The sequence below is a fragment of the Mercenaria mercenaria genome, chromosome 18 (assembly GCF_021730395.1).
Source record: "Mercenaria mercenaria strain notata chromosome 18, MADL_Memer_1, whole genome shotgun sequence".
Taxonomy (NCBI): domain Eukaryota; kingdom Metazoa; phylum Mollusca; class Bivalvia; order Venerida; family Veneridae; genus Mercenaria; species Mercenaria mercenaria.
Window position 1 is genome coordinate 18,742,856 of NC_069378.1, and position 14,580 is coordinate 18,757,435.

The 14,580-nt window shown below is 34.6% G+C and overlaps 1 protein-coding gene across 2 annotated transcripts; it reads right to left on the reverse strand.

The window, feature by feature from the left end:
* Positions 1 to 3,534: 3,534 nt before the first annotated feature.
* Positions 3,535 to 13,858, reverse strand: LOC123539456 (innexin unc-9-like). Of its 2 annotated transcripts, XR_008368458.1 has the most exons (3): positions 13,594 to 13,858; positions 3,708 to 7,643; positions 3,535 to 3,669 (listed from the first exon to the last, which is right to left on the reverse strand). XR_008368458.1 is itself a non-coding variant. In XM_045324091.2 (2 exons), coding segments are annotated over exons 1-2 (1,248 nt in total). In that variant the 5' UTR covers positions 13,596 to 13,858; the 3' UTR covers positions 3,535 to 6,397. The 2 variants fall into 2 exon arrangements, 1 of the variants encoding a protein (XP_045180026.2); XM_045324091.2 differs by having other exon boundaries at positions 3,535 to 7,643.
* Positions 13,859 to 14,580: the final 722 nt, after the last annotated feature.

Here is a 14,580-nt window from a genome sequence, read left to right on the forward strand (position 1 = left end):
ACGTCAAATTCACCACAGCCAATCCGTAGCTTGTGGTAATACGATATTACACTCGACTAACACATTTTTTTCTTTTTCAGTTTAATGAGAAATACATATATTTTAAAATTGTAAAGATTTATAGAGAAATTATTATTTGATTATACAGTCTTACTGGACATTGACACCAGCCTACGGCCTTGTGAAGCAAAACCAAGGGTAAGCCAGATCACATTCATGTCGGTTTAAGTGGCATGCCGAATTCCTACGGCTTCAAATATTCTTAAAGCAGTAAGTCTAAATCCACCTATACCCTCTTGTTATCCCAAAATAACCCTTTCAATACAGAGATTCAGCATTTCACAGACATTCAGGAATGTCACATGTCCGTGACCTGGCTAATTCCTCAGTTTCTTCGTGACGCTTTGCGACATTATTTTCATATCCAAGACGCTCCGTAAATGCATGCCGCGTACAGCATTTTTCCTTGGTTTGTAAACATAGTGTTGTTTATTTATACCTTACATACCCGTGTAACTAGCTAATAGGCTATGCACGTAAGTTGTTGACAATATGCATTTTAATTTGATCGTCACGACAGGTTATGAACAAAAATTGAGTCCGGCTTCCTAACGATATATCAGTTACTCTTTTGTAATGATCGTTGCTCCGTATTTTGGAATAATGTATGTAACAGCATGCAAAAAAACGTAAACGATACTTCAAAATTCAATGGTTGAATGCATTTTCAATTAATATTTTTACTTATGTTATGCTTACTGTTTTATGGTGTAAGCAATACGATAGCATCGCCGTAACATAAAGCAAGTATTTTTTTGCACTATTTATAATATGTTTAACCTTAAACGGTATATAGGACAAACGTTGAAGCATCTCTTTTTTTCACTGATATATCCTTTCATAAAAGGACACGCCTCCACATTTATCAAATGATCCGAAACTTAAGACAGCGCAAACACTTTCAACAGCGTCTTGGCCTAATTTTTAACTACAAACACAGGTAGGTAAAAAAACTTTCTTAAAAGAAGGCTCATGTTTAAAGTGAATGATGAAGCAGACAAAAATAGTCGTTTTTAAACATAAACACGAAATATTTTATTTGTAGAAATCACTATGTAGAGACATGCAAAAGTCATACTCTTAAGTCAAAGTGACCCGAGTTACTTTGTAGTTAGGAACATAAGTTACCTGGCAGTCAGAACAGTTTGGTAATATGTTGTCATGATAGCAGGCTCAGGTAGTCATACATAGTGGCAGGGGATTTTCCTAGTAGTAATACAGAGTGTAAGGGAACTTTCCACGTAGTCAGTCAGAAAGGTAAGGAAATAATCCAAGTAGTCATTTAGAGTTTTAGGGAGATCTTCCAAGTTGGTCGTACAGTAAGGTAAGATTTATCCAGTAGTCATAAAGAGTGATTCAAGAATCTTCCGAGATGTCCTACAATGTTATCAGGGAATCTTAGTAGTCCTCGAGAATTGCAGGGGGTCTTCCCAGTAGTCATGCAGAGTGGAATAGGAATCTTCCTAGTTGTCAGTGAATCTTCTAAGTAGTCATACAAAATGGTAAAGGAATCTTCCTAGTAGTCATACAGAGTGGTAAGGGAATCTTCCTAGTAGCCATACAGAGTGGTAAGGGAATCTTCCTAGTAGCCATACAGAGTGGTAAGGGAATCTTCCTAGTAGCCATACAGAGTGGTAAGGGAATCTTCCTAGCAGTCATACAGAGTGGTAAGGGAATCTTCTAAGTAGTCATACAAAATGGTAAAGAAATCTTCCTAGTAGCCATACAGAGTGGTAAGGGAATCTAATCTTCCTAGTAGTCATACAGAGTGGAAGGAAATCTTCTAAGCAGTCACAACAGAGTGGTTGGGGTCTTCCCAGTAATCATACACTGGTCAGGGTAAGGGAATATTTCAAGTAGTCATACAGGGTGGTCAAGGAACCTTCCTAGTTGCTATACAGAATTGCAGAGTGATATGTTTAGTAGTCATACACGGTGGCAGTGGGGTCTTCTCAGTAGTCATACAGAGAGTGGTAAGGGTCTATTCTAAGTAGCCATAAAGAGTGGTAGTTGATCTCTGTTTATCATACATGTAAATCGTATGCTATTTTGTCAACTGAATTAGTCACCTAATTCATAGTCGTTAGCGCTCATTTTCTACTGGTAGTCATACATCATTTACTTAAATGTGTTAATCGCATGGTCGTACAGTAAAGCGGTTTGCAGTAAAGGAAGACGACTACTAGAACTGAAAGTTCTATCAGCAATAAGAAATGAAAATGTAGAGACACGCAGTGTTATAATCCAGGTAAGGAGAAATTCTGTTGACGAATGCACAACTTTTTTTAAATCGTTATCGTCATGCTCATTATTTTTTGACGTACAAATGCATCATCCGTGAATAAATGAGAAGTTTTCAATATAGGTATTATGTAGGTGAAGATCTTGATATTCAAAATGATAAATGGTACACGCAATTCACTTTTAATTTAGAATGAATGCTATCCTACAATCAATAACTTTTCAGCGAAATATATAGGATTTATTTTATACATTTGCATAAGACCGCACAAAATATTTGATATCAAGTAAACAAACTTTCAAGAAAGCAAAATATTTTAGTTTCCTATTTTAAAATATATAATCTCACTGTTTAATCGTTGGTGTCATACTCACGATGACCTTTTTTCGGAAACGCTTTCTGATTTTAATCAGATTACTAAGAAACATGCTTATACGCTATAAGCAACCGTAAACTGAGTTTGGTAGAAAACTGTTGTGTTTTGGTGTTTTTTTCCCGTTCTTTTCGGCAATATGGTGAGTTTCAAATTTATGGTCAAGGCATCACCTCACGGACTCTGTTTCAGGCCCAGCCGAGTAGCTGGATACAACTACCAAAAGATCTTTTTACAAATTTTATTAACTATCACAACACAGCAGTCTTTAAGTGCATGCCGTGTGGCGGCTGTGTAAAGTATCCCTGTACTTGGATTCAGTACTGTTATATTTTCTAGTCATTTGAGATCATGGAGCCCTTTCAATATCTGTGTAATAGAGTTCCGCTTCGGCCGGGGCTAGGGGACGTGATAGGTGTTGCACATTTCATTACCTCTCATGAAAAGACTCTGCTATTATTCTGCTTGGTTGCATTCTATGCTTCCAAATGATCTTTTTACAAATTTTACTACCAACCTTCCCTGTTTAGCTTCCTAAATTTCTATAATGGACTGGTCCATCATTCAATTTGGACAACACCATTTATTATTTGAAGGGGTGTTTACTGAAAATTTAATAACTGAATGGCGAACAGTGCAGACCATGATCAGACTGCACGGATGTGCAGGCTGATCTTGGTCTGCACTGGTCGCAAAGGCAGGGTCAGTTGCCACCAGCAGGTTAAAGGTATTGTTATTCAAGTTATTCCGTCAAATTCATTCTAGCTTGCTTAAATGGTTGATGGCAGATGAACAAATAGGGTTTAATGGATTTCTGCGGAAACCATAAGGTCTCGGTCACACAACAACAACAAACAAAAACTATTGACATTTTTTTAATAAAATATTCTGACAAAGTCTTAACACTGTTGTATATTTTTCATAAAATCACAAAGGTTACTGTTATCAACATATGATACTACGTATCTAGTCTAACTATGTATCATGTCACAAACTATGTATCATGTCACAAACTATGTATCATGTCACAACGAATTTTAAAATGATTATAAGACAGAAAGGCCAATACAAAATTATGCTTCTGGTATCTATTTTATAAGACCAAGTTGCACCTTTCGTATGAAATTAGCTATTACGCCCTTAACGTGCGTGAAATGATTTTCCGACGTCAAACACCGACGTACCGTCCGGCATAAAAATGGGAACCAGAAACAAATATATTTTTGGCCTTACCTGGCTGAATGGTTGAATCGATGAATGTATTGGTCCAATCCCAAAGGAATGTTTGGAACTTTTTTTGAAATTATTAAAATAACAAAAAATCCTAACCTGGGGGAAATAAAAAAAAAAACAACATGAAATAAAAAAAAATGATTACCTACGTATGAATTAATTTATCTAGGATAATACTATTAATACACATGCATTAAATGTACTAATGAGCTATGACTGAAACATAAGTCTATGAAATAGTGCAAAAAAGCGAATACAGTCAACCCTAGTAATATAGGCTATATTAAGCAGCCAGTCAAGGACGATAGCAAAAGTGGCCTTTTAAGACAGGTTCTTCTTTAATCAGGTCAATTTGCTCTGAAATTATAAAAATCAAAAACAGCTTATGTGACTGCTTAAGACAAGTGGCTTCTTAATGGAGATAACCGTATACAGGATTGACAATATATGAGCCGCACCATAAGAAAACCAACATAGTGGCTTTGCGACCAGCATGGATAAAGACCAGCCTGAGCATCCGCGCAGTCTGGTCATGATCCATGCTGTTCGCTAACGGTTTCTCTAATTGCAATAGGCTTTGAAAACGAACAGCATGGATGCTGACCAGACTGCGCAGATGCGCAGGCTGGTCTGATCCATGCAGGTCACAAAGCCACTATGTTGGTTTTCTCATGGCGCGGCTCATATATCCTTAAGGGTCTCTTTTTGCTCTGTGATCTAAGTACAGCGGTGATTATAACATAACAAAATCTGTTTTATTTACAAAAACGCGAACAAGCAAAAATGACAACATTATGTAGTAATTTACAGCACCACGGTTACGTTGACAAAAAGATCCATAACAAGCATGATGTCTTATAAAGACAAAAAAAAAATGCTATTATACATGTATAACCCTGACACCAGACAAATAACACGCAGTCTATATATAGCAACATATATTGCAATCGTACACTTTTGTTCATTTGCTCAAGAAATAGGGGTCACAACACGACAACAAAATATGTTATATAACCTGTTCTAGTGCATTTCTTTCGAAAAGATTTTAACAAAGTCAATAACTTTCGTATATAATATTTTCGAATTTTAGAAGAAAAAAAAACAACGCAGGTAAATATACTTTAAATCACCTTTACAAGTGCTTTAAACAGTCTACATGTACATGCTGAAAGATAGCAGTAAAAAATGTATTTGCATGTTAGCCCAGTCCTTCGGACATTTCTACCTTTTTGAATTATGAAAAGGCTATTCTTCAAGTCCTAAATATGCCTACATCAACAGCAATAGTATCTCTAACATATCTGTACTTGACAGAAAAAAAAATTATTTTTTTAACTTGACACTGATCGCATTCAGACATCTCCTCTAATACTCCCATCTCTTTCCCTTTAACACTACCTCAACTGGCACAAAATATATCACAAAACCATTCAGAATCTCTAGAAAAAACATCACATTTAAAACTGGCAATAAATTTAAAACATTTAAAATGCTATTATATATATAGTTAAATGCGCATGATTATCAATATGGTGAAAGAATCACATTTTTGCTATAAATATTTTAATTAAAATGCAGGAATAAATGACTTGTTTATCTTTCTTACGATAAAGCGTAAGTCGAAAATGGATCAGTTTCACATGGCAAGCTTTTTGAAAATATATTTGAAAAATAAAACAATTAATACCTGTTATGTTTTAAAAAATGCTTTGAAATAAATGCCCGGATGACGAACAGATAAAGCTTATTTAAAACTATTTGTAGATATAAATGCGTTTGATTAAAACCATCTAAGTAAAATATAACTCAATGAAATGAAATTGCCGTCATGCTCTTTTAAAATAAAATTAAAATCACAGTAATGTTTTTATGGTAACGTAATAATGGTAACGTAATTTGGAAAATTCTGACAACATGACACTCCCATACCGAAGAAAGACGTTCTTTACTGAAGATATGTATTTTAATACCAAAGTAACACAGTGAAGGACCTAGACTCAATAAAATATCAGATTATTTTCAGTATAAATTCTCGCCACTTTCTATATTTTTCAAAAGCAATTTTGGCAGCAAGTATAAACATTACTTTAACGCGAAGAATAAAATCAAATCACAACATTTTGTTGAGATCAATGTTTGTTTGTCTACTATTTTTCTTCTGTAAATGATCATGGTTTATTTTAAAACAGGTTGTTTGCCATACGTTCTTACCAACTATTACAAAAAGCATTTGTAACATCGTTACACTACTCTGTTACCTCACGGACCTGCACTTGAAACCCTAAGTATTTTCTGACATGACGATTCAAATTGTCGTAACTCGATTGTGCAGATCAAGACCTATATAACTTGCACAATGATTACTAAAGTCTTGTTCCCAAGTTCCTTTTACTAGCTTCCTAAAACGTTTTGGCAAGATCATCCTAGAAAAATCAGCCACTCTGGAAGTGTTATCAAATTTCAAGAACTTAAAATACTATTGTATGTAATCAGTCCACGGGCAAAGGCAGCTTTTCTTCATTTGTTGGTTTCATTTCATTTGGTCTCAATGTATCGTCGTTGTTGGGCATGCGCCGATTCTGCTTATCTTGAAAATTTCTCCACATCTGCGTTACCAAATCGGTTGTCACCAAGTCTGTTGAATTTCTCGTTATAACCCTTAAAACAAAAACTCCATCTTCTCTCAAATAATTGTCAGCGAATCGGTGGCACAGTTTCTTGTCAAATCCGTTTTGCAATTGGTCAGTTATTTTTAGATATTTCTTGACGTAATTTACACGGTTTCTCTTCATAACAATCGTGTAACACCATTGAAGAAGGTTGTAGACGGCGAGCGCGGCGATCAGGAAAAACCAGAACCATAAGAATATGAAAATCTTTTCATTAAAGAGGTTAATTGGTAAAACGCACTGAATGGTGAAACGTTGAACATTCTGCAGCTGACGGATCTCGAAGTCGCAAAACGTGACGCGCGGGAATCTCGGACTTTCTCGCCAAGGTGTGTTCGTCTGCAGACCATGTAAAACTTCGAAACCGTAAACATTGTAATCTGTTGCCATGAAAGCATTCAGAAGATAAAACTGTCCAATAACGTTGGCGACATAGACAATCTTTATGAAAAGGAAAAGGGCTGAAAGGTATGTGCCACTCCTCTTACTGCAGAATATACAGCAAACCTTGCTCGCGCGTTCTCGCATTGCCGTATACCGATTCCAGCTATAGTTACGTTCAGTGTCCAACCATTTATCAATGTGTTTGGCGAGATTTTCGATGAGCTCTTGCCTGGAGGAAGGAGACGTGAGCTGCGTCTTCTCGGCCATATCTACGATCTTGCTTAGATTTATACCGCAGTTTGGATGAAGCATTTTCCAAATTACATTTGGCATTTTGAAGAGAAGCGCCTGAAATGCCAGAATTAATGGCACCCACTGATAGTAGGAAATTTCTCTGTCCTTTCTTTCACCAATGTCCACAGGTAATGTTTCAGAAAATGAGACGAAGTAAGTGTTCGAAATCCAGCAGTAGTATTCCGCATACTTTTCATACCACCCCTTGAATTCTGCCGGATGCCAGCAATGTATTGGGTTGCCGACGAATTGTGAAGTACTCACGACGACGGCGAATATAATAAGGAGAATAACGGTGTATACATGACTCATTCGGTCAATCCAATCATCATTTCTCGACCCTCTCAGCTTCTTAAAGCCAGGGATGGATCCCAGGATAGCGCTCACCCTGTACAGAAAAGAAAGATAGACGAGAATTAGGGTGTTGTAAACGGAATGTCATTTTCTAAAAATAGATATACTAATTTAAAACGAGGCTGAACGGGTTAAATTCGTTTTCAGAATCATTCAATGAAGAGAAGAAAGCTGTCTAAGATCAATTTGTAAATAACGTCATCGCTTACAACACCCAAAAGAGGAAAGAAGAAAAGTAAGAAAGCGTAATTTAACCCATTTGGCCTCTCCGGGTATTTATAACTTTCAAGATGTAGTATTTTCGGACAGGACATTCTGTAACCTGTTAAAGGGAACACTGCTAAACTCTAGTAGAATAATTACATCTCAGAATCAGTATGTAACTATGTACATGTATTAATAGTTCACGTGACCAAAAATAAAATAACCCATTGAACATTCGGCGTGCAAATAATGCATGTGTGCCGTTTGTTTTAGTTTCATGTGTATAGTAACTTCAAGAAGACATGTTTAGGCAACGGCTTCAGAAGAATACATATGAGTCGCGCCATGGGAAAATCAACATAGTGGGTTTGCGACCAGCATGGATCCAGACCAGCCTGCGCATCCGCGCAGTCTGGTCAGGATCCATGCTGTTCGCTTTCAAAGCCTATTGCAATTAGAGAAACTGTTAGCGAACAGCATGGATCCTGACCAGACTGCGGGGATGCGCAGGCTGGTCTGGATCCATGCTGGTCACAAAGCCACTATGTTGGTTTTCCCATGGCACGGCTCATATTACTGAAACTGCTTGCGGAAGACGAGAAATTTCTACAAACCAAGATAACATTTCAAATATCTTTGAACAACAACCAAAATAATTTTTCAAACCTCTTAACTATAGACAATGTCTATATTCAATGTTTAAATTGCAGGGATCTTAAACATAGATAGGAACCCAGTGTTTTAGAATGTGAAAAGGGTAAAATCAATACATACAGGACAGCTCGGACAGATAAAATGTTTAAGTCGCTATGTATATTTACCTAACGTACTAGGTACATACTGATAAAAATTTTATTTACAGATTTTACATACATTACAATTTATTATGTTGATATTACGTTTGCTAAACACTTTATAAAATTGGACATGAACTTCAGATCTAGTCAATTTATGGTTTATTTAAGCACACTAATATATGAAATAGAGTCTTGGTGAATACTGATAGATTTTATTACTTTATTACGCGACCTATCAGACAAGACTGCATTATTCGCTTATAAAACTGTCCATACTTTCAGACTGCTCTATTTTCGGAAAACATGCTGCATAAAAGTCGGACCAGATGGTTCACATGTCGTAAAGACCGTGACTGGACATAAATTAAAACAAGCGTTCCAGACTATGATAAACATGTCATTTATGTACGTAATCCACTTGGGTATGTATGGTATACCACACGATATACAAAATAATAAAATATCTGATTGTACCCGTTTGAAAATAACGTGTAAATATGAAAATGGTATATAATTTAGTCTTGTAACAGAACTGAAGTAAGGACAAGTTAAACCTGAACTGTACTAAGTCTGAAATGTCCTAACTTTCTGAAGTATGAAATTTATTTCAAAATTAGATGGAAAAATTGGGGCAGTGAAAAGCCTGAGCTCGTGGCTATTAAAGATCTCTCTCTAGTTGGCTGGCTCAGAACATTGAATAATTGAAGAATGCATATAATCATTCTAAGCAGCTGGTTTAGAGCCCAAATGTAAGGAAAAATGAGTTCAGCAAAATTCCTCCAAACGCTAAATTTATCTCTTAATGCTCTACTTTATTTTTAGTTTAGACAACAGTCTATTTTTTGTTGACGCTGATTGCCCAGACGCGTGAAACGAGCCATGTCCATGACTTTGCCTCAATATCCCGTTATTTCCATGCTGATAAGATCTGTTTTGAATTACATTTCACAATTTCACCACCAGTTGGCAGCTCAGATACATATCTAATTCTTGTAAATAACATGATTATATCCGATAGCCGGATTCTGGCTTACGGCAAGAAAGGTAACTCTTCGTGCAGAAAATTGCTGCGTTCCTTGTGGCTCTCTTGAGATCAGAACTTATTCAAGTTATGCGCGTTAAAGAAGTATCATGATTTTATTTATTTATAATGTACATTTAATTCTATCAGTTTTGGTCAACCTAATGAAATGAAGTACTTTTTTGTCGTATCATGCATTATTTGCGATTAAAAAAGAGGAAGGTATATCGGTCCAATCAGTTTTGCATAAACAATGATTAATAAATTTGCTGACAAAACAGAAATTGAATTAGAAGGTCATATTAAAGCTCCTTGTAACAATTTCAAAATGTTTATAAGATAAAAAAAAGTCAATATTAAAATTCTCAAACTCGTTTTATCTACTTCGGAGGTATTTAATCAAGTTCGTGTTAAACTGTAGTAATTAAATTTTGTCAAAAGTCAAACAGACGGAATGATTTGACTGCAATATTAAAGTTCGAAAATCACATGGCTCAAATTCCCTAACCGGTCGAAGTATCAATGGCTGCCAGTGTTTTATTGTAATTTATGGGCTTTAAGCTTATATCAAGTTTCAACAAGGGTCAGTCATCGCACACATGCATTGTAATAGAGAACATAAAATAACTACTTCTCGTCTCTTTTTCCTTGAAAAGAAAAAACAAATTTGCGTCGTTCAGTAAGACTGAATTTATACTTTAACAATGTGACAAAAAAAAAAGCAAGCAAACAATTGTATAATAAAACTTCAAAAAAAAAATGAAGCTATGAATCTGCATAAACGAAGTACTTGGTTATTTAAACTGCAAAACAATACATTATGTATGTTTTTGTTTGTTTTACTCTCATATTATATTTTCGTTTTCTTCAAAACAGTTGTATTACACAATCACTTCCTTCAATCGGAAAAAAACTTATGTCTGTACTTATCTATAGTAAACTGTACATTTATGTCCCTATTTCCTTATATGGATACTGCATAATGAGTAAGATTTTAAGTAGCTAGTTGACATTTTGTACCGCCTGTCATCAATTCAATATTTTCCACTTAATTACCCAAAGCTACATCGAAATGTCACTGCTACTACATATACGAAGGACAAACAAAATTTAATACACAGAATATGTTCTTATTGGCCATATTTTCAATGATTCCAAGACTAAATTTTCTTTGCTTATAGAATAAAAATTTATAATTCATATCCGAAAAAGAAGTAACTACTGACAAATTAAGACTCGGTGACAAAGTAATCAATCTTTTTAATAATGTTTGACAAGGGGCAATTAATTACAGAAAGATGAATATTAATTTTAATATTGAGAGTAAAGCTGTTTCTATCCTTAAAATGGTTTCTGATCTTTTGAAAGATACAATACATCATAAAATAATTTTCCGTGTAACTGACAGCAAAAATCGTGATTATAAGTGAATGTTTGGTCTTTTCTACAGACGACAACATACATGAATTTGATAAGACACCGGAAGTGCTGTTGTAGCAGACGACAGAAAATGTCTATTAGTACAACAAGGTCAGTATATCAAATAGATAAAACATGAACCACGAAGTCTTGAATATGCGGCATATAAAATTTAATATACACATACTGGAGGATTTATAGCTGTGGAATACTTTCCGTGTAGCAAAGAAATTTCTAACAAGTCAACTTATATGATACACATATGGCTTTTATTTAAATATTAACACTGTGTCAAACGTCAGATACTTAGATCTTCTTAGATAATCTAAAATAACATAATTATGCCAATTATAACGGTGTCTGATGTCACGCATTTAGACATCACCTAATTGTTATCGGCATCCTTTGTGACATAATAATGTGCAACATTTGAAAGGAGCACCTGCTGATTCCGAACTATATATCCCAGAGGGGTTCCGCTATATTGAATAAACAAAATCTGGTGTGGGATTACGTAATTCGCCCAGTTGCATACTATGAATTAGTGCAGTTATAAAATCTAAAAAGCGTTGCTAAGCAGCCCCTTGATGATTATTGCGAAATGCTATTAAATACAGGGGCTTTTAGTGTCAAAATTAATTTAGAAGATAGGTTGTGCGTTTTTATTATCTATATTAGACTTGAAGTCTAATGTAAAATCTACAATTTTGTTATGTGTGAATGAATGCATTTTGTTTTTTACCTTCACATTCAGTAAGTTACAGTTGGATGCTTTCGTGTTTAATTAAGTTTTACACCAACCATTTATTTCGTTCTAAATATGAATCTTGCAGCGTGTGCTGAATATAGAAATTTGAATGCCTTTATTTCTGCACTAATGCTTGAATTTCATCAGAAAAAAAGCTAAAATGCACCAGTGGTCACTAGGTCATTTGGACGTGAACAAAGAAAACGCGAACGCTGGCCCATGCATGTATCATGCATTTATTGACCCCAAGAGATGTTCAGAATGTTAATGACTGGGGCTATGCAAATTCAATTAAAGTTTTTTTGGTTTCGTTTTATTGACAGTGACTTAAACGCACGGGCTGTCAAATTTGACTGATTGTACATCCTAATGTATCCATTACATATCAAGACTTTAATAAATATTAATTTTTATGATGTGCAATTATTAATCATTACTGACAGACAGAAATAATTTTCCATTTCTGGATAATTTTATTCTCAAACCCATTTTTATACATAAAAATCAGAAATTAGACAAAGGTTGTTACTTAAAAAAAATCGTCTGTAACATTTTTATAAACTGTGTCGTTTTAGACCTCAAATAAAGTTTTACTGGCTTGCCCTCCCGCTACCTACCCACAGAAATTGCCCCTACCCAAAATATTGGACCAGAAATATTATAGCAATATTACTTTTAAAGATGTGTGTGTGTGTTTCTAAAAGAATCTTATTCACCGTTAGTGTTGATATTTACAATCGGACCAAAGATAAAATTTACAGAGCTGTTTATGGCACTATTAAGATACAGGAGGCATGGACTGATGTGATATTCTAAATATCTGTACAAAAAGAACTGTATAAAGTATTTCCTATATATCCAGCTTTTATTTTCAATTTATGATTACAGCCTTTAATGGCCACTGGACGGGATACAAATATTTCTAAGTTTGGCCTTATTAAAAAAACTTGGTAGTTAATGTTAGCAGCGAAATCATGGACGGGATACAAATATTACTAAGTTTGGCCTTATTCAAAATACTTGGTAGCAGCGAAAACATTGCGTTTCCGCATACGATATTACCAAAGGAATACAATCAGGATTTCTAAAGCAAACTGTAAATGTGTTATATACATACATTTTTAAATAGGTATAATTAATGTTTCATTGAAAATCAATATGTATAAATTGGTTAACAAAGCCATGTGCCACAATAGGGATTTGACTTGCGAAAATTAATTCCTTGACATATTGTTAAAAAATCTGAACATACTAAATAAAACAACTTTCCCGGCTTTCCCAGCTGTTTTAGTCGAAATATATCATGAAGACTGAGTGAAAATGTTTTTTTTTATAAGAAATATAAAATATATTTGTTTTACACATTTATCTTTGAATATAGTGATAACTTAAGCACAAAGAGGATAACTTTCATCTTTCCAGCATATTTTGTAGTTGAACAACCGAAAATATTTATAAATTCACAACTTCAATTACATGTTATTCGAAATAAAAAAATATAGATGTTTTACTTTTGCGGAAAGACAAAATGATCGTTGAGTGACAATGGCGTATATATATATTTTTTTTCAGATACACACGCATTTTAAGCTTGAGTTACAATATTTATATCTACAATGTACATGTTGAGACCAACATCTCGCGGTCATGGGTCATTTAATGTAAACAGACTCTTTCTCAGTTTCACATTTTCATATGTACCAAATTTGCCAAAAAACTACATTACACAAAGACATAGACAAATAGATAACAAGTCACATGAGAAAAAACTGACAGTAAAATTAAATCAACTTACATTTTGTAAAGTTATCCGCCCCAAGCGGTGTGTGTGTTAAGCTGTTTCCCTATAGAAATAGTGTTTTCTTTACACACTTAAGATGTGATGTCCTTTAAATCGGCGTTATCAAGTTTAACAGTCCAAAGCTTAAAACTTTCGAAACTTTTCCAAAAACTTGTTAGTGTCCGAAAACAACAACTTGCGAAATTTTAGCTGATGTAAATGCAATGATGTCTTGCCGAAATTTTATCAGTCATCAACGAGTTTGTGTACACCGTCACAATAAAGGCGTGCTAAAACCTTTCAGCCAATCGTATCCGTCCATTTATGCCCTCAAGGCTTTTTTATTACAACAGCTTATCAGATAGGAAATTAGTATAGACTGGCTTTATGTCTCTGTCACTGGACCGATAAGTTATAATTGTATATTTTATTCCAGTACGAATTGATACTAATAAATTTTATAATAAAGCCTATGTGGACATCCTTTATCAGTGTTTGTGATTTTAGAAGTAAAAACGAAACATAAAATGAGTAAAATTCGGCGCATTGTCAGAAACATTAATTCACGATAAAGTTAATAATATGCATACTTCCTAAAATTTTGATGTCAGATCAGTTGCCGGGACAGAGATTTAAAAATGTCTTTTGAACTACTTCTCAATCATTGAAATATATCATATTGTTGTAGTAACGCACGTTTATGTATATAGATCTACAATGAAATAAATATATTGACTAAATTGATTTCTGATGGTAACCAACATCTTCCGTCTGCTAGTCTACGAAAAAAAGAGGGACAGTCCTCGGCAATGTAAGGGAAAACACTCGGTTTTCGTCAGCTCTTAACATTTTCATTAATTATCTCCCTTTAAACATTGACAGTTTTTTGGCTAAATGGTGTAAGGGAGACAATTCCTTTTATTTTCATTAATGACATATACGATTATGTCCCTTGTTCGCAAGTGACTTGGCTAGTCGAGGAAATATAGTACAAACAAGGCT